Source organism: Carlito syrichta, unplaced genomic scaffold (assembly GCF_000164805.1).
Source record: "Carlito syrichta isolate Samal-C Ts95f unplaced genomic scaffold, Tarsius_syrichta-2.0.1 Scaffold165773, whole genome shotgun sequence".
NCBI lineage: Eukaryota > Metazoa > Chordata > Mammalia > Primates > Tarsiidae > Carlito > Carlito syrichta.
This window is the reverse complement of record NW_007109869.1, coordinates 230,904-254,823: the sequence shown is the minus strand read 5'-3', so window position 1 is coordinate 254,823 and position 23,920 is coordinate 230,904. Positions and strand designations below refer to the sequence as shown.

The window sequence follows — 23,920 nt, the reverse complement described above, 5'->3', positions numbered from 1 at the left end:
CTGATTTTTTTTCTTCTGCTAGTCTTGGGCTTGGTTTATTTGGGATTTTCTGGTTCCTTGGGGTATGATGTTAGGTTGTTGATATGTGATCTTTCAGTCTTATTAATGTAGGCCTTAGTGCTATAAGTTTCCCTCTAAGCACAGCTTTGGTTGTGGCCCAGAGGTTTTGATAACCAGATTCATTGTTGTCATTTGTTTTGAGAAATATTTAAATTTCCATTTATCTTTCATTGTTGACCCAAGGATTATTCAGTAGATTGTTTCAGGTTTTTGTCTGATTTTGTGAGTTCTTCTTGGAGTTGATTTTTAGTTTTATTCCACTGTAGTCTGAGAAGGTGCTTGATATTATTTTGATTTTTTGAATTTATTGAGACTTGATTTGTGGCCTATCATATGGCCTATATTGAAGAATGTTCCATGTGTTTATGAGAAAAATGTATATTCTGTAATTTGGGATGTTCTGTAGATGTCTGTCAGTTCCATTTGCCCTAGTGTCTGATTTAACTCCGATGTTTCTTTGTTTTCTGTCTTGGTGATGTGTCTATTGCTGTTAGTGGAATGCTGAAGCCTCCTACTATTATAGTAGTGCTCTTTACTTCTTTGTTTATACCTGGTGGAATTTGTTTTTTAAAGTTGGGAGCTCTGATGGTTAGGTGCATGCATATTTAAAATCGTTTTTGTCTTGTTGGATTGATCCTTTTATCATTATATCATAATCATCTTTGTCTTTTTTTACTGTTGTTAATTTAAAGTCTGTTTTAGCTGATATGAGAATGACTTCTCATGCTCATTTTTTGTTTCCTTTTGCGTGGAATATTTTTTCTCACCCCTTTACCTTGAATCTATAGGATTCTTTGTGTGTTAATTGGATCTCTTGGAGGAAACATATTTTTTTAAATTCAATCTGCCAGTCTATATCTTTTTAGTGGAGCATTGAGACCACGTATGTTCAGCATTAATTAATGATATGTAAGGTACTACTCCATTCATCATACTGGTTGTTATCTGGTTGTTTTATTTATTTATTTTTCTGTATTGTGTTTGTGTTCCATAAGGCCTGTGAGCTTCATAATTTCCAGCATTTTTCTACTGATGTATTTTCACCTTTTGTTTCAATATTTAGAACTCCTCTGAGTATTTCTTGTAGAGTCAGTCTAGTGGCAAATTCCCTCAGCATTTGCTTGTCTGAGAAAGACTTCATTTCTTCTTCACTTATGAAACTTAGTTTTGTGGGATGCAAAATCCTTGACTGACTGTTAATCTGTCTGAGGAGATTGAAGATGGGGCCCCAATCCCTTCTGGTTTGCAGGGTTTCTTCTGAGAAGTCTGCTGTTTGTCTGATAGGTTTACCTTTATAAGTTATTTGATGTGTTTCATTGCTCTTGAAATTTTTTCCTTCATATTAACTTTGCATAAATGGATGATTATATGCCTTGAGGATGACCTTTGTGCAACGAATCTTTTGGGGATTCTTTGGGCTTCTTGTATCTGGATGTTTATATCTCTGGCAAGGCCAGGGAAGTTTTCCTCCATTATTCTCTAAAATAGGTTTTCCAAACCTGTTGCTTTCTTTTCTTCCTTAGGAACACCTATAGGTTTGAATGTTTTAAATAATCCCATGTTTCTTGGACATTTTTTTCCATTCATTTTCTTGACTCTTTTTTCTTTATTGTTGTTTGCTTGTGTTAATTCAAAAGCCTTATTTTCAAGTTCTGAGCTCCTTTCTTCTGCTTACTCTAGACTGTTGTTAAAACTTTCCACTGCATTTTGTATTTCTCTGAATGATTCTTTCATTTCTTTTTTTTTTGAGTTGAAGTCTCCCTCCATTGCCCAGGCTGGAGTGCAGTGGCCTGCTCACGGCCACCCCAGCATTGACGTGCTGGGCTCTGGTGATCCTTCCGCTTCAGACTTCCAAGTAGCTGGAACTACAGGCACGTGCTACTTTTTGATTTATTGTAGAGATGAGGTCTTGCCTTGTTGCCTGGGCTGGTCTCAAACTTGCGGGCTCAGGCAATTTACTCGCCTCAGCCTCCCAAGGTGCTGGGATTACAGGCTGAGCCACTGAGCCTGGCCTGATTCTCTCATTTCTAAATTTCAGTTTGATTTTTTTTTTGAGGGGAGGGATTGGACAATATAGTTTATTTAGAAAGTAAATTGGAGAGAGAGAGAGAGAGAGAGAGAGATAGAGAGAGAGAGATATTCACCTCCTCAATGTAGGGGAGGGGGCCAAATTTCTTTATGTTTGTTTTCAATTTTCTCTTGAAGCTCATTGCTCAGTTTTATAATCAACCTTTTTAATTCTATGTCTGAATTGGAAAGATTTCATTTTGGTTCGAATCCATTGCTGAAGCGTTAGTATGGTCTTTTGGGGGTGTTGGAGAACCCTGTTTTTTCATATTGTCACAATTATTTTTCTGGTTCCTTCTCATTTGGGTAGACTATTTCTTCTTGTTTAAGATTGGCAGGGAGCTGACCCAGGCACTATAGGTTTCCCTTGGTTATATATTTCCTTGATGTGGTGAATTTCTCAAGTGCCAACTGTGGCATTCCTGTGCTGGGTACCTGCACTTGCTCATGGCATCCTGGGTGGCTGGAGTGACTTAGAAAGCTGTCTTAGCTGGAGTCTGGGATCAGACCTTCCCCAAAGCTGAGGTATTGTATCTACGTGGTGGGTTGTGCTGTTGACTTCCTGCCAGGAGGAGCCACATGTGAGAGAAAGTCAACTGCAATGATGACTGTGAGGTTTCTCGTTGGTGAGTGTTTCTCCTCCATGGAAATACCCCACCAACCTAGGCAGAGGGCAGGGCACTGGGGATTACCCAAATTCTCTTTTTGTTTTGAGCTTCCAAAGGGAGTGTGTTTTGAGCCTTGGTGGGGGGGGGGGTGTTGGAGAGGAGTTCAAGCATCCCACAAGTTTGCACTCTTGGCTATCCCAGTGTAGATTAGGAAGGAGTCCCAGGCCATTAAAGTAATGTCGTGCAGGGCAGGAACAGAAGAGTTTACATGGGGAGTGAGAAGTTGCTGTGGCAATGTGTCCTACCTGGCTCCCACTTTAGCCTCAGACTGTTTACCTTCTGAATGTCAAAGTGCAGTCAGTCTCAAGATCTCAGGTGTTCTCATGGCAGCCTGCCCCAGCCAGGAACAGTCTGCCATAGTGGAGTTTGCCTTTGGGGCCTGTCTCCTCCCAGGCCTGCTAGAAAGCAACAGTGCAAGGGTTGAGTTCTTGCTGTACCACTCCATGTGGGTTCTGGCAGAGCACCACTCTGGGTCAGGCAGTTTCCCATGAGGCTCAGGAGGCCCTCCAAGTCCATGGCAGGAGCACAGAATTCCTGAATTCCCCTCACTCACCTTCCCCACTGTGTCCAGAGGCTGCCAGTGGTCTGTGATGCAGGTGAGAGTCTAGCTAGTTCCAGCCCAGGTTGATGGATTTTTCTCTTCCTTGCACTATGTGGTTATTATTACTTTTTTGATGAGTTGTGGGGTGTGCTGTTGGTCTTTTCCACCCTGCAGCTGAGGAAGCTCTCTCTATCCTGGTTTATTCCACCGGAGAAACATATTCTAACTGCCTCATGCCAGCTTCCTTTAAATCAAATCAGGCTTTAGAAACAAATTAAGATAGATAATCGATCTAGCATTTTAAAACAAAACAATGGGGCAAAAAATGTAATATTTAAACGAGTGATATATAAAAAATAGTACTCAAGAAATGTTCAAACATATACTACTTTTCAAAAGCTGATGGTTTTTAATTCAACAAGAAAATGAAATAATGTTTAATGAAAACGATTCAAGTGTTCAATGCACAAATTTAATTTTCTCTCAAACAGCAGGATAAGGTGGCCCCAGGAATTCTCATGTGCCATAATACAGTGGAGAAACAATATTTTCAGAGAATTATCTTTAGGTGAAGAAATTAAAATCATCAGAATAAGAAATATACTGTACATAAACATACAAATGGAAAAGCCAAAATATCAAGCTGTGACAGGGGGACTTAGAACTGAAACAAAATTTGAGAAAAACTGAAACGCATTTGCTTTCTGTAATCTCTTCAAATAATTTTAGTAGCAGAGATTCTTGCACTTGACTGTTATAACTAAAACACCTAAAAATTTTAATTAACAGCATTTAGATAACGGTGATTTCCTTGGCATGTTAACTTTTTGCTTATTTCCTTTTGATTTTTCAAATTCTACTATCTGATTAAATATATTCAATAAATGCTGAGGTAAGTTTTTTTTTAAATGCTGCTTTCTGAGTGCTCTTTGCTATTTAGTCCATCATGTTCTGGAACCCCTGTTTTGATATCCTCCCCACAACTGTCCTCTCTTTCATATGCTCATTGATTTGTATTTAATTGATATCTTTGTTCTTCTCTACTGATATCTTTGTTCTTCTCTACTGAAATCTGATCCAGAATAAGTATATTTTTTGTATTTTTCTTTTTTTGAGTTGGAGTCTCACTCTGTCGCCCAGGCTGGAGTGCAGTGGCACGCACAACCTCGACCTGCTGGGCTCAGGTGATCCTTCTGCCTCAGTCATCCAAGTAGCTGGAACTACAGGCACACGCTACCATGCCCGGCTAATTTTTTGATTTATTGTAGAGATGAGGTCTCACCAAGTTGCCCAGGCGGATCTCGAACCTATGGGCTCAGGCAATCCTCTCACTGCAGCCTCCCAAAGTACTGGGATTACAGGCTTGAGCCACTGCGCCTAGTCATCTTTTGTATTTTTCAACTGAATTCCAAGAGTAGTATGAGCTTGCAGGTAAAGTAGAATACGTCACGGAACCTGGCTCCCACTTACTATAGTGCCCTTTTCTTCCCTTTGCATTCTTTTCAAATCTCCTATAACCATAAACCTTGTCCTCTGAATTCCTACAGAAGGAATCTGAGGAATTTCTTCTACTGGAAAAATGTCTTTCTGATTCATACGGCTTTTCTGTTTTGCTACTGCCTGCTTGGGTTTTATAGTTACTAGAAAATAGATCTCTTGGCTCTTCAGATCTACCTCCAGAATCTTCCGGTATATCAACTGAAGATGAAGAAAGAAGACATCTATTTCTCTCTTTTACCTGTTTTTTTTTGACATTGTAAACTTTTCCTGCTTTCCCAGTTTCTCCACTTCTTGTTTATGGTTAAGAAAAGATGCTGAAATATTTGTTGGAACTGGGTAGCACTCATCTTTCCTATTCTGACCTACCTGATTTGAGGATGCCCTAGATGAATGCCTTTTGAAACTGTGAGAAGACTCTGAACAGTTCTTCTTACGTTTCTTATGCCTTTTGTGACCAGAAGAGGGAGAGGATGAAGAAGAAACTGATTCATCAGCAGACGAAACACTTGAAGAGGATGAAGTTGATTTCTTCCTTAGTCTTCTTTTCTCTTTTAAGAACTTATGCAACTTTTCTGCACTTGCTTCTATTTTCTTTGTTTTCTGTTTTTCTTCCTTTACAGCTTGTTTTTCTCTTAATTCCAAATATTTCTGCATGTATTTATAAAGTTTTTGTACTGCGTTCTTGCATGTTTAAAAGTGTCATCCAAAACCAAAGCTTTCTTATAGAAACTTTCAGCATTTAACAACTTTTCTTCTTCCTCTAACTGCCCTCCTGTTTCTACAAGTGTCTGACAGAGGTATTGTCTTGTTTTCCTGTGAGTTGGACAGTTTTCTAGTCCAAGCTCAAAATTTTCTATTGCTTTGTTCAGATTTCCTTTTGTCACATATAATGCTCCACGAGCTACCAAAGCTTCCATATTTTGTTTGCCTATTTCCAAAGCTTTATTGTATTCATTCATAGCATCCTCATGGCGTCCAACCTTGAAATAACCAACTCTAATCTTCACACATTTTAAAGCCCAAGATGCAGGCTGTTTCTTTCTCAGGGCAGAAGCAAAATTGTCTTTGGAGAAATTTTTGCTTTGTAGGCCTCTCATTAAAAACGGTGGATCAGATTCATCTACTCTTAGTTTTTCTAGAAGAAATTTGACTACTCCTGAATTAACAAATTAACAAGGAACTCTGCATGACATTTTCATAAGACTGAAGAATTGCTATTTCACACGACACTTCACTCCACCTGTTGTACAAAGGAAGCTCTTTAGAGCTAATTACATCTAATTTAATGCCAGATAGGTGTGGCAGAAGATATGAGTTATACAGAGATACTACAAGCTTTTCATGGTATCTGTCAGTATCCTTGATTCCAGTTTGAATGATGTCACCAGTTTGGTAATATGATAAATGATCCCTGTGGTTGCTGTGAGAAGACACATCTCTTAATGGACAAGGAACTGTGATTTCTTTTCTTTTCTTTCTTTCTTTTTTTTTTTTGAGTTGGAATCTCACTCTGTTGCCCAGACTGGAGTGCAATGGCCGCTCTCAGCCACCGCAGCCTCGACCTGCTGGGCTCCAGCAATCCTTCCGCCTCAGCCTTCCAAGTAGCTGGAACTACAGGCACGTGCTACCATGCCCGGCTAATTTTTGGCTTATTGTAGAGATGAGGTCTCGCCCAAGTTGTCCAGGCGGGTCTCAAACCCGCGGGCTCAGACAATCCACTCACCTCGGCCTCCCAAAGTGCTGGGATTACAGGCTGAGCCACTGAGCCTGACCAAGAACTGTGATTTCTAAGTGGGATATATCTCTCATGATGCCACTTCCTAAACAGATCAGCACCTTGAAAAAACCAAATTCCAGAATGTAACTAATTCTTCCAATCACATGGTGACACAGATATGTCACCATGCTCAAAATCTCAGAAAAACAGCTCTCCCTGATTCATACTTGGTGTCTTCATGAATTGCTCTAAAGGTGGCATGACTGCGTAATGATCTTCGTTGTCTTCATTTACTTCAGATGTTGCAGGTGAATCTGATTTCCAGGAAAGTGCAAAAAGCAGATCCGCTTTTTTGGAGATGAATTTTTGTATTTCAACATTGTCAACTCTCTTCTCTTTTCTGCTGTTGGGGCGGTAGGCCCTGGGCGGGCTTGGCAGTGGACTCCAGCAGGGGATCGCAGCAGGCGCTAGAAGTGTGGATTGACCTGCTGTTCACTCCAGAGCAGGGACAGCAACGACGAGCCATGGCATTTCAGCAACTGCCCCAGAAGGTCCCGGTCCATGACTAGAGATTGCTGGACCCGATGGTAGATGGGCTGCTAGCTCACGTTGCACGCCCACTACTTGAGCCTGGTGGACTGAGAAGCTGAGTAAACCGCCCAGAGGCTGGCGGAAGTGCACAGCCCAGCCACTGCCGTGGTGGCCTCCCAGAAGTGTTCCATGTCAGCAATCTTAATCCTTCCCTTTGGTATTTCAACGTTATAAGAAATTGCCAAATTGTTTTCCAAGATAATTGCATAATTTTTCATCCCACTAGCAATGAATGTCAGTTTTTAAAATTTAGTCATTCTAGTAGGTGTGTAAGTGGCATCTCCTTGTGGTTTTAGCTAGCATTTTCTTCAGGACTAATACTTTTGAGCATCTTTTTAGGCAATTTGTCTTTTGTATAGTTTCTTTGTTGAGGTGCCTCTTGAAATCTTTCACTTTTTTTTAGAAATTAAAGTTTTTATTTTGTTTGTTTTTGTGTCAGAGTCTCACTCTGTTACCCAGGCTGGAGTGTGGTGGCACGTTCACAGCCATCACAACCTTGACCTACTGGTCTCAGATGATTCCTCCACTTTAGTCACAGGCGCAGGCCACCACGCCCAGCTAATTTTTTGATTTATTATAACGACGAGGTCTCACCAAGTTGCCCAGACTGGACTCAAAACCCTGGGCTCAGGCAATCCTCTCCTCTCTGCCTCCCAAAGTGCTGAGATTATAGGCCTGAGTCACCTCGCCCAGCCAAGTTTGTTTTTTATTCTTAAATTTTGAGATTTTAAAAAATATATTGAGGATAGAAGTTCTTTATCAGATTTTTGTTTTGCAAATATTTACTACCAGTTTATGACTTTTAACATTTTCTTAGTAGGGTCTTTTGAAGAGTAGAAGTTTCAAATTTTCATTTAAGTTCAATGTATTAAATATTTATATTTTATATTTAGACTTATGATCCATTTTGAGTTAAATTTTATATATGCTATTAGATACACATCAAGATACATTTTTTTTTCTTACATAAGGATATCCAATTGTTAAAAAGACTATTATCTCTCCATTAACTTGCCATTGTGCCTACTGAAAGTTCACGGACCATGTATGTATGAGTCTGTTTCTGGACTCTGTACTGTTCCATTGATCTGTGTGTCTATCATTTACTAGCACCTCACTGTTTTGATTCCTGTAATTTCATAGGTCTCAAATGGGGACAATTTTGTCTGTTCCCTTTTCTCTTCTCCTGAGGATAATTAGGCAATGTCTGGAGACATTTTTGATTGCCATAATTGATGGGTAAAGGTCAGAGACGTTGCTAAGCATCCTGCAATCTATAGGACAGCCTCCCACAACAAAGAATTATCTGCCCCCAAATGCTAGTAGTGCTAAGGTTGAGAAACTCTGTGTAGCTTTACAATAAGTCCTGGAATAAGATAGTATGACCTTAACAGAAGTAGGCCTCGTATTAGGTTTTAAGATTCATTCTGATGAGTTCTCTGATTGTCTTTTTTCTGCACATACACGCCTTGTTTATCCTACTGTAGGTTTTGGCATTTGCTTTAAGGGAGTGGACACCTACTCACTGGGGGCATACTTGCTCTGTGATGACCTTTCTGGGCCAAATTGCCAATGGTTAATGACCTTGTGGATGACCTCTTGTCTTACTCTGATCATAAGCTACTTGGCCACCCTGACTGGTGGGTCTCCTGTCCAGGATGGACTTCAGAGAACTTGCTACAGCTTATCCAATTTGTATATTTTTCCTTGCCTGACATTTATTTCATTCTTTCGTTCTATAGATGTGCCAGCTGTGGTGTTATGTTCAAGGACTAGAGTAAGAAACAAGATAGATAAACATCTTGCTCTCATGGAGTTTACATTTTGTTTGGGGTCAGAGACACGATGTGATCAAGAAAGATTTGTGAAGTGAATGGCAGTCTGTTCCCCTATACTGTGTTTATGTAATGTGAATTCATCTATATTTTGTCTGTGGTTACTTTCATGATACAGTGGCAGAGCTGAGTGACTGTGACGGACACAACTGGACGTGCAAAGCTTAAAATATTTATTATCTGACACTTTACAAAAAACATTTGCTGATCCCTGGTCAGATGCCTCGGATGTGTTCAGAAGATAAGGGTCTCTGGGGCTGCCCTCTGTGTGAGTAGTGACTGGGAAGCAGGCACTGGTGGAAACCAAATATGATCATGGGCTCTCATGAATATGATGGTTTGTGGAAAAACCCCTTGTTTGAAATGTCTGTTCAAGCTGGGTATGGTGGCTCAAATCTGTAATCCCAACACTTTGAGAGGCAGAAGTGAGAGGATTGCCTGAGCCCACGTGTTTGAGACCAGCATTGGCAACATATGAGACCTCGTCTCTACAATAAATCAAACAATTAGCTAGGCATGGTGGCACATGTCTGTAGTTCTAGCTACTTGGAAGGCTGAGGTAGAAGGGTCACCTAAGCCCAGGAGGTCGAGGCTGCAGTGGCTGTGAGCATGCCACTGTACTCCAGCCTGGGTGACAGAGTGAGACCCAACTCGAAAAAGAAAAAAAAAAAAGAAATGTCAGTTCATTTGGTAACACCTTCACACAGGAAGCTTGATGCCTGCTCCCTAAGCAGCTTCTAGAGGAGAGGAGGAAATATCCTTTCCTCATATGGAAAAAATACAAAAACTATTGTGAGTCAGAAATATCTGTCTACCCAAATCTGACCCCCCAATTCCATAGTGTGGAGGGGTGGCCACTAGATAGTTGCCCAGTCAGGAACCACATTTCCAACTCCTCTAGTGTCCATTTGTGGCCACATGACTAGTTCTCACCAAGGGAATATGAATGGTTGTGACCCGTCACTCAAGGAAGCAAAGAAGCAACTGGAATTGCTCTGCATCTTCTCTCCCCTTGTGCTATCTGGATGCAGAGGACTCTGAGGTTCTAGGGAAGCTTCTTTTTTTATTTTTGTTTTTGAGTCAGGGTCTCACTCTGTCACCTAGGCTGGAGTGCAGTGGCATGGTCACTGCTCACCCTAGGCTCCATATCCTGGGCTCCAGGATTCTTCTGCCTCAGTTTCCCAAGTAGCTGGGGTTCCAGGCATGCACCATCATGTCTGACTAATTTTTTTAAATTTTTTGTAGAGATGAGGTCTCACTATGTTGCCCAGGCTGGTCTGAAACTCCTGGGGTTAGATGATCCTCTCGCCTTGGCCTCCCAAAGTGTTTAGATTACAGGCATGAGTCATAGCACCTGACCTAGGGCAGTTTCTCAAACTTTTGTGTATAGATAGGTCCCAGTGGTTTGACTTATGATTTTTCAACTTTATGATGGTATGAAAGTGATGCACATTCAGTAGGAATTGTTTTGAGTACCAGCGCAACAATTCTGTTTTTCATTTTCAGTACAGTGTTCAATAAATTACACAAGGTATTCAACACTTTATTATAAAATAGGCTCTGCATTAGATGATTTTGCACACCTGTAGACTAAGGTAAGAGTTCTGAGCATGTTTGAGGTAGGCTAGGCTAAGCTATGATGTTTGGTAGGTTAGGTGTATTAAATGCATTTCAACTTGCAATAGTTTCAACTTAGCAATGGGTCTATCGGGATGTAACCCCATCACAATTTGAGAAGCATCTGTATATAAGTAACCTGCACATGGGCATCTTCTTAAAATGCAACTCTGAAACATCAGGTCTAGGGTGGGGCCTCCAATCCTCTCTCTCTCTCTTCCTTCTTCTCTCCCTTCCTTCTTTTCTTTCTTTCTGACCCCCTGCCTCTCTCTATCCCTCTCTCCCTTCCTCCCCCGCCACTTTCCACTCTCCCCTCTTTCTTTTTTTCACTCTGGCCCAGGCTGGAGTGCAGCGACATGATCATGGCTCACCACAGCCTTGACCTCTTGGGTTCAGGCAATGCTTCTGCCTCAGCCTCCTGAGTAGCCAGTTCTACAGGTATGCACCGTCATGCCTGGCTAATGTTTTGATTTTTGTAGAGGTGAAGTCTTGCTATGTTGCACAGGCTGGTCTTGAACTCCTGGGCTCAAGGAATCCTCTCACCTTGGCCTCCCAAGTACAGGCATGAGTTACCACGTCCTGCCCCATCCTGCTTTTCTAACAAGCTTCTAGTGATGTCTGCTGCTGGTGCCCAGCCACTCTTGCAGAAGCAAGGCTCTGGGGGAAGTAGAGCCAGAGGCCTCTCAATTTCAGCACGAAGGAAAGCCGCCTCTTCAACCAACAACCCCTGACCTCTGAGTGAGACATAAGGTTTTTTGGGGTGGTGGAGTGGGAGTTATTTGTCACAGCAGCTAGTCTTCTGAAAGTAGTTCAGATAATTCATTGCTTCTGTTTTAAACATCTTGGCAGCATAATTCAGGACAAAATCATCCTCGCTGCTGCTTCCGCCTTAATATGGTTGTGTGTTCCAGATGACTGCTTCATGTTTTAAAGGATCTATTTCTAACTATGCTTTAAAACCCTACAAAGTCCTGATCTTATACCCTTAGCTCCTTGATGATGGCCATGGTTAGAAAAAACAAATCACCGGGCTTGGTGGCTCAGCCTGTAATCCCGCGTCTTTGGGAGGCTGAGGTGAGTGGATTGTCTGAGCCCGTGGGTTCGACACCTGCCTGGGCAGGCGAGACCTCATCTCTACAATAAATAAAAAAAATCAGCTGGGCGTGGTAGTGCCGCCTGTAGTTCCAGTTACTCGGAAGGCTGAGGCGGAAGGGTCGCCGGAGCCCAGCAGGTCGAGGCTGCGGTGGCCGGGAGCAGCCACTGCACTCCAGTCTGGGTGACAGTGAGACTCCAACTCAAAAAAAAAAAAAAAAGAAAAAGAAAAAACAAATCTTGCTGGGCACAGTGGCTCACACCTGTAATCCCAGCACTTTGGGAGACTGAGGCAAGAGGATTGTCTGAGCCCAGTGGTTTGCAATCAGCCTGGGCAACTTGACAAGAGCTCATCTCAACAATAAACAAAAAAATTAATCAGGTGTGGTGAAGCATGCCTGTAGTTCCAGTTACTTGGAAGGCTGAGGCAGAAGGATTACCTGAGCTTAGCAGTTTGGGACTGCAGTGACCATGAGCATGCCACTGCACTCCAGACTGGAACAGAATGAGACTCCAACTCAAAAAAGAAAAAGAAAAAAAGAAATCTTGGTTTTATATTTGTTGATTCATTAAAAATAGGGTGAAAATATGTTTTGGGATTGGGTTGTGAGTAATCTGCCTCTTCTGGTGGGAAGGTCAATGGAGAACAGGCCATGAGAGTCTTTGATCTACAAGGAGCTCGTGTGAAGTCTCTTAACCAAAAGAGCCAGTGGAGTATCAGGTCCCTGTTGGGGAGTCTGGTGGGATATGGGGTGTGTGTGTGTGTGTGTGTGTGTGTGTGTGTGTGTGTGTGTGTGTGTGAGAGAGAGAGAGAGAGAGAGAGAGAGATTAGGTTATTTGGAAGAGTTTCAATTGGAGCAGAGAGGTAGAGGGAGTTTGGACAAGTCCAGGCCCCAAACTGGCAGAGGCCCCTTATATGCTTCCAGCAAACGTGGATGGCAGGGAGGCCAAGCTCCTCAGAGGAATCCTGACCAGCTGGACTCAATGTACTAGAATTCAGCCAAGGATTTGAGTGGACAGTCTCCCTCTGGGTTTGGGCAGGCTAGACCAGTTGCTGTGTCATAGTTGCTCTGGTCCTGACCTTGTCTTTCTGAAACAAGAGCTCGGGCCAGGTCTGCTCAGTCCCTGCTGGCTTCAAAGGCAAGGCTGGGCCTGAGCATGAGTAGGAGGAAGTCCAAGGGAAAGAGTTATTGGGTTTATTTTGGACAAAGCACCTGAATGAGCCCCAGAATCCAGCTCTCATCCTGAGATAACAACATCAGGCCACTGTGTCAGAATTTTGTAGACATAGCCGTGGACCCGAGAAAAACCACAAAATAACTGCTCTGATACTTCAGGGCCACTTACCATACTGGAAGCCATTCTTACTCAAGGAAATATATATTGGATTTAGAGAGCAGACCATTTAAAAAAATCATCCAACCTTCAGCAAGTATTCACTGAGCACCTCTTATATGCTAGGCACTATGAATATTAATTCTAGTAACTCAAGATCAGTCTTCAATCTACCTCTTAATATTGGAAACTTCTTCACAGATTTGTAAATGCACCAGCGAGGCCTCCTGATCCCTCCCAGGAAGGCTTGTATCTGCTCTGAGACAGAAGCTTAAGGAGACTGAGCTCAGGGTCAGCAGCCTCCAAAGGATGGGGAGCCGACGGCAGAGGAAGGAGAGGAGGAACTACAGTCACAGGGAAAGGCAGAGAGTTGGGAACAAAGTGGCACTTCACCACATGGTGTCCAACCCTTCTGATGTCTCTACTCCATGGCCAGAGTGTTATTTACAAGAAACCCACATCAAATCAGGTTGTTATGCCCAGTTAAAACCCATCCATCAGTGTCTGCCGGCTGTCTTTTGAATGGAGGCCTGAGTCCTGGCCAAGGTCTATTAAGTCCTGTGTGGTTTGAATCCTGAGGCTCCTCCTAGCCTCATGGTGACAAGTGCTCTCTTATTTTCTGTGTCTTAGGTGACCTGCTGCTGTCAGATCCCCAGATTTGCCAGCCCAGTCTATGCACCATTCCCCTTCTAGGGTGACCAAACCATGTGCTTTGCCCAGGTCCGAAGGGTTTGCTGGAATGTGGACTATAGTTTTAAAATCAGGACGGTCCTTGACTAACTGGGGTGAATTGGCCATGCTGGTTCCCTCAGGCCTGGGTTTTCTCCCTGGCGTTTCCATTCCCAACGTGAGTGTTTCTAGGAGTCTGACTCCTCAGCACCTTTAGCTTTCAACAGAACAGACATTTCCCCAAGAAGAGTTTGTCTAATCAAGGCCGCTGCTGTGGCATCCTTGACATCTTCCCTGTAGCTCTCATCACGCTGAAATTATGTAATCAATTGTGGAATTAGTTTCCTGATGGCGAAAAGAGGTGGGGCATATGACTGCCTAGTTCATTACTACAGTCCCAGCCCTTTGCACAGGACCTGGCACGCAGCTAATACCTAAAAAATACTTGTGGGATGACAGTCCCAGAGTACCACAGCAAATGTTTATATGCCTCTTGATTAATGATAATAACAATAACAATACTACTGCTAATAAGAAACATACATGTCAGATATTTACTCAGTGTCAGACTTAAGTAATTTGTCCCTGTTTCTCAATAGTGACACAAGTCATCACTATTTTTTTTTTTTTTTTGAGTTGAAATCTCACTTTGCTGCCCAGGCTAGAGTGCAGTGGCATGATCACAGCTTACCACAGCCTTGACCTCCTGAGGTCAAGTGATCCTTCCACGTCAGCCTCCTCAGTAGCTAGGACTACCTGTACATACCACCATGCCTGGCTAATTTTTCTACTTTTTGCAGGGACAGGGTCTTGTTATGCTGCCCAGGCAGGCCTCAAACTTCCGGGCTCAAGCAATTCTCTTGCCTCGGTCTCCCAAAGTGCTAGGATTACAGACATGAGCTGCTGTGCTCAGCCACAAATGCCTATTTTAAAACTGAGTAAATCAGCTATATATTTTTGGGAACTTTTTGGTGTATACGTTATCTTGTTACCAGAAGAAATATTAAAATTAGATTCCTTGTATATATGTGTGTTTGTGTGTGTGTGTGTGTTCCTATGAGGGTTTCTGTGTGTATATGCGTGAGTATACACACACACACACACACACACACACACACACACACACACACACACACACATACATTCTCAGCCTCTGTTTTGTGTCTGCTCTATTTGCTTATGTTCACTTGCTTTGAAGCACAGCTAGGGCCATCTCAGAATTGGAAATCCAGATTAAGAAGCAAGAACCTGCTGGGTATCGTGGCTCAGGCCTATAATCCCAGCACTTTGGGGTGCGGGGAGAGAGAGGATTGTTTAAGCCCAGGGTTTCGAGACCAGCCTGGACAACTTGGTTAAATCTTGTCTCTACAATAAAGACAAAAAATTATCTGGGCATGGTGATGCCTGTCTTGTAGCTCCAGCTACTTGGAAGGCTGAGGTAGAAGGATCACCTGAGCCCAGCAGCTAGAGGCTGCAGAAGCCATGAGTGTGCCATTGCACCTTAGCCTGAGATGAGATAAAATGAGGTTTCAACTTTAAAAAAAAGGAAGAAAACAAAAAGAATAAGAGCCAGGTTGGACATGGTGGCTCATGCCTGTAATCTCAGTATTTTGGAAGGCCGAGGCAGGTGGATTGTTTGAGAAAGGAGGTTGAGAACAGCCTGGGCAACATAGTGTGATCTTGTTTCTACAAAAAATTAAAAAATTAGCTGGGCGTGGTGGTATGTGCCTGTAGTCCCAGCTACTTGGGAGGCTGAGGCGGAAGGATCACCTGAACCCAGCAGGTCGAGGCTATGGTAAGGCGTGATGGTGCCACTGCACTCCAGCCTGGGCAATTGAGTGAGACTCCAACTCAAAAAAAAAAGGCGGGGGAGGGGGAAGAAAGAAAAAAAAAAAAAGAGCACTCAGATGTTCCTGAGTAACACAGATATAGTTGGAGGATATGTCCCTGAGTCTTATGACCTCTGCTAATCTTTAAATTTTGCAAAGGGCAATGTACAGGGATATCTGTTTTGAAGCATTTCTGTGAATTTCTTTTTACTCCATGCCTATTACAGTTGAATCACTTGTAGCTCACTTGTATTATCTTGCTAGGGACTGGAAAAATAAACTGGCTCATGTCTTTCCTGGTGGTACCTGGATAAAGCACCCTGTGCATGCTAACACTTTTGCAGATGCATTTATTATGCACATCCCAAATGGTTCAGCTGACTTCCTTTGCTGTGGCCTTTGCCTTAAGGCAAGTATTTTAAAGATACTGTAAAAGCATTCTACTCTCATAAGTACATTTCATTCTTTATTCCTAAGTCATTTTAATCATATTAATTCAGAAAGACCCTGCAACTGGGAATTGCACCACCTCCAGTCTCCCTGAATATACATGTGTTAGTCTCTGTGTGTGTAACCTCTCTCTGAGGTCCTCCTGGCTCTGTGGTCTATGAGTCCCTACAGTCTCACCCACTTCTGACCTCTTTCCCTTATTTGGACTTCCTGTCCCTTTCCTTTGCCCAGCACATGGACCTGTCTGTTTTTGCGACCTTGTCATTGTACTCTCTCTGTGCCCTTCCACTTGTTGTACAATGAGAAGGGTCCTGGATTGGGACTCAGAAGCTGAGTGCTGTGCTGCTTAGTAGCTATGTGACCTCAGGCAAATGAGACATATACCTTCTTCATTTCTGCAAAGATCACATTTCCCGCTCCCATTTCAGGTAGTGTAAGAATCAAATGGAAATAATCAAATGGAAATATGCCTTGGAGAATGAACAACTGTTATACATACCCAGAATAATAATCCTGCCATTTTGATGCTAGCTAAACTCCACTGTGTGTTCATCCTTGGTGCTTGGCCCTGGAAAGGGCCACCTGTCCTAGTTTTACTAGTACCATCACAGGACACGTATCCTGTGTCAGGTGAAAAGGTTCCCCAGGAAGTCCTAGGAAGAGCACATTCTGCTTCAGAAACCCCTGCAGATAAACAGGGAGGCTGAAGTCACTCCTGTCCTCAGAACAGTGTTTTGGACGGAGGATTATTTTACTTAATAATGATTTATTGAATACTTAATAAGTACAAAACTTTGTATTAAGACAGAACTAGGTTAGAATCTACCACTTGGTAGCTTCAGAAGGACCCTCAGTCATTACTTTAGTTTTCTCTTGTTTGTGATTAAGATTCTCGTGTTCAAGATTCCTAGGAAAACTTTTTTACCCTTTTCACATCTCTAGGGTCATCTCTACATTCTACAAATTCAAGCAGATCTCTGCTAACCAAAAGATGGAAGGCATATGATATAGACTTCCTTAATTTGCCCTTCTTCGCTGCTGTGTTTTGCCAAATTTGTCTTCTGGTTCTTACCATCTTGGGGAAAAGTGTCTTTCTTCCAAGTCTCCTCTCCACTCTTGTGTGTGCTCTGTATTCTTTCCCTACCTCCATTTCTTCCCAGGTTTCTTACCTCCTCACTCCCTGTCTGCACTCCCACTCTGCACTCCCTGTCAGTTTCCCTCCTCTGCACCAGCTCCTTCCTCTTGGGCTGAAAGCCTGCAGAAGTCACCTCTAGACCAACAAGCAAGCAAGCAACCAACCAGCCAACTATGACCACCAGCCTTCTGTTCTGCTTCTCTCTGAGCTGACAATGCTTCTTTCTCTCATCATGGCTTCTGCTTCCTCACTCATTCATTGGGTGACCTAAACTTGCCATTCTACTAAAAGGTCTACTGAACCTCCAAAAATAAAAACAAACGATCCAGTCTTTTTTTTTTTTTGAGTTGCGAGTCTCACTCTGTCGCCCAGGATGGAGTGCAGTGGCTGCTCCTGGCCACCGCAGCCTCGACTTGCTGGGATCCGGCGATCCTTCCGCCTCAGCCTTCCAAGTAACTGGAACTACAGGCATGCGCTACCATGCCCGGCTAATTTTTTATTTGTTTATTGTAGAGATGAGGTCTTGCCAAGTTGCCCAGGCGGGTCTCGAACCCACGGGCTCAGGTAATCCACTCACCTCAGCCTCCCAAAGGCGTGGACGATCCAGTCTTAATTCCTGTTCCTAAGTGACACTGTTGCAAGTGTGGACACCAATGGCCACTCCATATTTGTTAAAATCTCCTCCTCACTAGGATTCCATGGCCCTGCCATGTCCAATCTCTTAAACCATTCTTCTGAGATGACCTCTGTTCCCACTTCCCAAATATGGCTCTTGCCCCATTTCCTTTTACTCTTTGTCTACCTTGAAGATCATATTAGCTTTTACTTTGAGGATAGTGGTTCTCAGTCTTGGTTGCTCAACCTTTAAGCTTCCTTGGGGCTCTTTAAAAAAAAAAAAATCCTGATGCCCAGGCCCCATTCCAACCTATTACATCAGAATGTCTGGGGTGCAAGGTGCTAGTGAGTTGATTCCTAAATCTCTAAACTTAGTTTCTCACCTGAACTTCATTATTTAAAAATCTCCATCTTTAGTCTATGATTATTGGCTGGATGAATATTTCCATCTGAATGACCTGAGAGCCCCTCACACTTTCTATGTCAAAAAACTTAGTGATGTCCTTTATAGACCTGGTTCTCTTTCCATTTTCTCTTTCACTCAGGCTTGAAGCCTGTGATTATCTCTTACTCTTGGCATCTGAGTTCTACTTATTTTCCCTCCTTGAGAGCCCTCGGAATTCTCCCCTCCATTCCAGGTGCTCATGTCTCCTTATTGCTCACCTGGACTGATGTTAAGTAACTGCCAGGCTTCTCCCACCTCCACCTCCCCTGGACAAGAATGCCAAGACAAACTTCCAGAACTAAGTGCTGCTTTTGTTTTTCCTCTGCTCAGAAACCTTTACTGACTTGCCACAGCTCACTGACAGCAGTTGTGGTCTGCTTTCATCTTCTCTCTCTCTCTTTCTCGTGTTTTCAGTCAAAATCTCTCCCCCTTTCGTGTAGGTCCTCAATTAAAATAAACAAACTTCCCATTTTCCAAACATTCCTCTAAATTTTCTTTGTTCAAGCTGTTCTCTCCCTTAAACTGCCTCTGCCTCTTGAAATCCTACACATCCTTCAAAACCCAACTACAATGCCACTTATCCTGGACAACTTCTAACCGTTTCTGCATTCTACAGAATCCTGCATTCCTGCTGTTGCACCAACCACATTCTGCCAAGTATTGATTATCCTGGTCTTTTAAATAGGTTATAGGCAACTTGAGAATAAGGGTTGTGCTCTGTTCACCTGTAGTGTTTTATACATAGTAGACTCTCAACAGTTATTGAAACAATTTTATTATACCAAATTAAGGAGATTTGCGTATGTGAGTGCTCTTTTAAGCTCACAAAGCCCCTAAAATAATTAAAAAAAAAAGATTGCATTTTAAAGATGTGGGGGGAGGCTAATTTTATGAAATACTAGGCACAATTTCATTTTTAAATTGACATATCTATTTTTTAAGTCACAAATTTAAATCTGCAAAGGATGTGTTTACTCTTGTATGCATGCTTTAAATATATTTCCAGTTAAACCTGGTAATTATAGTTTTGATACCTTTAATTGATGGAAAATATCTGCCGTATAATTTAATTGGCAAAGCCAGCCTATGTGGTTGAGGCAGACAAATAGCCAAATCACACTTTCAATCAGAAAAAAATCTGACTTTATTTGAAAATTCAGAGATGTGGCTGCTAATTCTCAGATCAGCAGGAACACTGTCAGGGCTCCTGGACAAAGGCAGGCATTGTCCACTTACGTATTTCTTATTGAGGCTCTCTGCTTTGCTGTCTGGATCCTCCCTCCAGTTGATCCTTTGTTTAACTCCCAAGAGGTTTTTACAACTTGAGGTAATGTGTCAGTGGGAAATTTGTAATACAAATGGCCCTTGTGCAGGGCAGGTGGACACGGACACACCTTGTTAGGGTTTTAGAAAGTTTATCTTCCACTTAAGAAAGAAAGTCAAAGGTCACTTTGTTGCTTCCCAGAGTACCTGGTTTTTCCAGGTGAAATCACTCTCCTAGACACAGATTCATCAAACTTTTAGAGCTCTTAAAAAGAAATAAGGCTCTTATTTGCGGGTGCCAGTTACCTTACCCCGGGGTGGTGGGACACACTTAAGCTTTTTATGAAGTCCCTGATCACTGAGTTGCTTGGGTGATGGACTACCAAATGCCCAGCAAGGGTTCAGTTTAATTCTAGGGTGTCACTCCACTTTATAGCCAAATGTTTACAGCCATAGCTATTATTACCACCAATAATCATCATCATCTCTGCACATTTAATTGGGGCCCCGCATAAACTAGATGAGATGCAGAACTTATCATTAGACATAGGACTCTTACTATTTTAAGACTTGGAATGCATTCTTGTGATTTTACTGGCTTCCTGTCTGGCACTATGGTTGTCTGAAAAAGAAATCTCTATAAGGTCCAAATTCTTTTAGCAATGAGGTCATTTGATTTTGTTATTAGTTTGGCTTGAGAAATAGCAGTATCAAGAGGGCAGGGGCATATTCAATGTTAGGAAACTCACAGATCACACAATTTGAGAGACACACATTAAAAAGAGAATATAAACTTTCAAATGAGATTTGGGGCCCATGCAAGTTTCCATTTCTTTAGCTTTGCAGCAAATCCACCTCTAGTACAGAGAAGCAACCAGGTTCCTGGAAGAGTGTCTCATGCTTAGAATGCACATTTGAAGCTATTCTAGGCATGTGTGTACCTCAACAGCCACAAGCTGTTGTGGGGTCTCCACCTCCACTGCTTGAAAGGTAAGTCAGACCCTGATGACAGCGAGGGATTCTTTGAGGATAGCCTGGGTGTGGTTCCAAATCAGTGGCCTGTGGGTCAGATGTGGACTGCAGGTAGTTTGTTGTGGTAGTTTTTTTTCCTTCTTGTTCAAGTGTTTCTTACAAATGTCAAACTTTAACAGCTCCCAAATTTCAATTAGAGAGCTGGGTTTTTTTCCTTCTCTTGAGAAACTGGAAGACCACTCTACATTGAACTTGACAAAACAGCAGCTTTAGAGGAAGACACAATTGCCCTTCAGGCGGTCCCCAACTGGCTCCCTTCATTTTTTCAGATTTTCCTGCCTGGCCTTGGAGACATGTGGATTACTTTGCTTGCCAGGTGTCTTACTTGCCTCAGCCGAGTCCATGCCCTGTCCCTGTCCTAATCCTTTGACCTCTGATTTCCTATGTTTTTATTTCATCCTAATACTTTTTTTAAAAAACTAGCTGTACATCATAAATATGTACACCCCATTTTGTTAACTACTTTGTTGTATAGCTCTTTTGCTTTTTCAGCTTGCACTGGGCCTTTCTCAGATTATTTAATAAATAACTGCATGTATTTATTACACATATCTTAAATTTTGTTTGATTTCACTTCTTTCCTTTTATAACAATGATGCACGGAATATTTAATTACAGTCCTCTCAGTTGTAAATTCCATGACAGGGTTGTAAGCACTCAATACTCAAGCAGAACTTCCCCTTCTGCCTACCACAGGTATTGCAATACAACACAAAAGCTATACTTGGCCATTTATTTTGGACCTATACACTGCTCCTCACTAAGCGATGACTTCTTGGGATTTTGCATGAAACAGTTTCAGAATTAAAAGGAAAAAATGTGATGGAATTTATTGCTAATTGATACTTTAAATCCTTCTTGAAAAAAGGACAAGTATCAATCAATGTAGCAAGCAACAGAAACGTACTGCCAATTCATAAATGATGTAGTAAGCTGACAGGCAAACACCAACTAGATGTGAGAAAACTCTCAGTGTACTTGGGCTAAAAAAGTCAACAATCTTTTCCACGTAAATGCCACTGCATTTAGATTCAAGTTTCAAAGAAGTCCTATCTGGGGCACTAAACTTATGCTTTAAAAATCTATGTGAACTGCACTCTTAAAAACGAAGTTAACCCCCGGTAATAATCTATTTCAAATTAACACACAACCTATATAGTTGGAAAAAGAAAAGATTTTTGGATATATATTTTATTTGACAGTGTTTTAGAATATCATACAGTAAACAAGATTTCTGTAAAAGTTAATTTATCCATAGTGGTGCGTTTCATAAAAATAGTTGCTCACTTACAGTCTTTCTGTGACTATTAATACATGGAATTATATTTATAGAGATACAGCTGTACAGGGTAAATTCACAGCTAACACTACACAGAAGTATTATTTGGAATGGGATTTAGATGATGTGCTGTCTTCACAGGTTATGGATTACAGCTGCATAAAGCAAGTACTGCACAAGTAGTAGCTGTGAACTGTGCAAATTAGAGTTTATGCCAGTGTAATCTCAATTTTTTTTCCTTTTGTAACACATGGAAAATAAAGGTCAGAGGATACAGTACCAGGACGTGCAGCTACACTACAGAAGCATTGTCCAAAACCAGATTCAATAAATTAATGGCAAACTATACTGGATTTCTAGTCCAGGGGAGAAAGACTAATTGAGATTAAACCAAAAGTATAATAAGCTGCTACATGTGTTTGTGCTTTTGTTTATGATGAGTGGGTTTCATTTTTGGAAATTGCCTTTACAAGCTGCAAGACCCTTCACTTGAGGCTTTCAACCATATTCTCCTCTTGTCAAATAACTAAACTACTCAAATGTCTGATGAAAATTAAACTGCCAGTGCTCAGGTTACTGCAATTACAGAGAGAAAGAGTCAGTTAAGGGAGGCTATTATGTGTGACCTTTGTGGTAGACCTGTTCTCCTCCTCTTACTTATTAGACTACATGTGCAGGAAGGTGAGGCTTATCTGCATTTGAACTCGTAAGGAGGCAGAATGTGGGAAGGATGAAGCCTCATTCATTAAGGGCATATGAGAAAGAAACTGCCTGCAGAAACATTTTGTCTTTTAATATGTGTAGCTACAATAAGTACCAATGGATAATTAATTGAAGCTAACATTTTACAGAGAAATACTAAAACAGCAGGGAAGAAAGGCAAGCCTTAGAACTTTGCTAGGGAATCCATCACAGATCAATGAAGATAAACAGAAACATCTAGAGGTTGCTAATGAAATAAAAAAAAAAAAAACTGGCAAAGAATACAAGACAAAAGCAAACCAAATGGAAACAAAGGAAGAAAGAATAAGGAAAGAAAGATAAGCAGAAAGGAATGCTAAAAAGAGTCATGTTCTTTAATGAAAATAAATTGGTTATAATACTGATCTTTTATATTAGAAATTCATTATAATCTGAGAAATATAAGACAAATACTCTGCCTCTGCTCTGTCAAAGTGCAAATGAAGTAATGGAGAGAGAGTTTAAAATAAGACAATAAAATAAGTGAAATACAACATTGCTGACAAAGAAGCTATCTCTCTTTGCTAGCCTGGGACAACAGAAAAGCCTTTTCATAGAGGAACTGCAGCGTTGCCAATCTTGATTAAACACATTGTGGTCCTTCCATTATAAAATCCATATTTTAGAGGAAAACCAATGAAGAGCTATGAGCTAAACTGCAGAATTCTGACTTGTGGCAAACGGTTCCCTAGGATACCATGTTTAAAATCTTTTTTTCCTACCACTGAAAATGTACAGAAATATGATTTGATCACAGAAATGGCAGTCAACATGGCATAACACCAATGAATTCACTAGATTTCTAACCTATCCCGCAGCACGCGGGGAGTGCTGCCGCTGACACCGAGATGGATGCCACGGGTGAGCCATGGAAACAGGACATGGGCGAACAGTTCTGCATGTCGCAAAGAAACCCTTTAACCCCTGTCTAGATATGTCAAGAACAATTTATTTACAACGCTTTAGATCAATTAAAAGATATAATCTTGTCTCCGTGTCAGCTTGCTCCGTGCAGTTTGATTTTTAAGGCGATATTCCAGTTCGTGATTGCTCTTAACTTGTCCAGTTTCTTGATATAAAGTTTGGATGACCTCCAAACCCTTCATGCAGTGGGGGGTGGGGGGATTTTCTTTTCCTTTTTGCACCTAAAGCTACACTGCACTGTCTCTCTGTGATGTTCTTCCCTGTTATTTTGGTTCTTCCATAGCTGCCAAAGCCCCCACCGTGGCACCGGGGGCTTCAGGGTCAGTTCGGGTCTGCGCGTGGACGCGGCGCAGCCCGGGCTCTCTGGACACGTGGGACTTCCCGTCGGTGCTCCCAGGCCTCGGTGCCTCGCGGATCTATGCGTGCGACAGTGAAAATAAATTAAAACGCCGTGAGACGGAACCTAAGAGCAACGGTCTGCGCGAGGCGGCCGCGCGGCTCATCTGCTGGCGGCC

General features: G+C 42.0%; 1 protein-coding gene and 1 pseudogene across 1 annotated transcript in view; both read right to left on the bottom strand.

The window, feature by feature from the left end:
• Window positions 1–4,118: 4,118 nt before the first annotated feature.
• LOC103252520 lies at window positions 4,119–7,119 on the bottom strand (annotated as a pseudogene).
• Window positions 7,120–23,583: 16,464 nt separating this feature from the next.
• MAGI2 (membrane associated guanylate kinase, WW and PDZ domain containing 2) overlaps window positions 23,584–23,920 on the bottom strand; it is a 223,949-nt gene continuing 223,612 nt past the window's right edge. Inside the window, exon 14 of the mRNA XM_021709136.1 lies at window positions 23,584–23,821. Coding sequence (XP_021564811.1) covers window positions 23,584–23,821 — 238 coding nt within the window. The remainder of the gene's footprint in view (window positions 23,822–23,920) is intronic.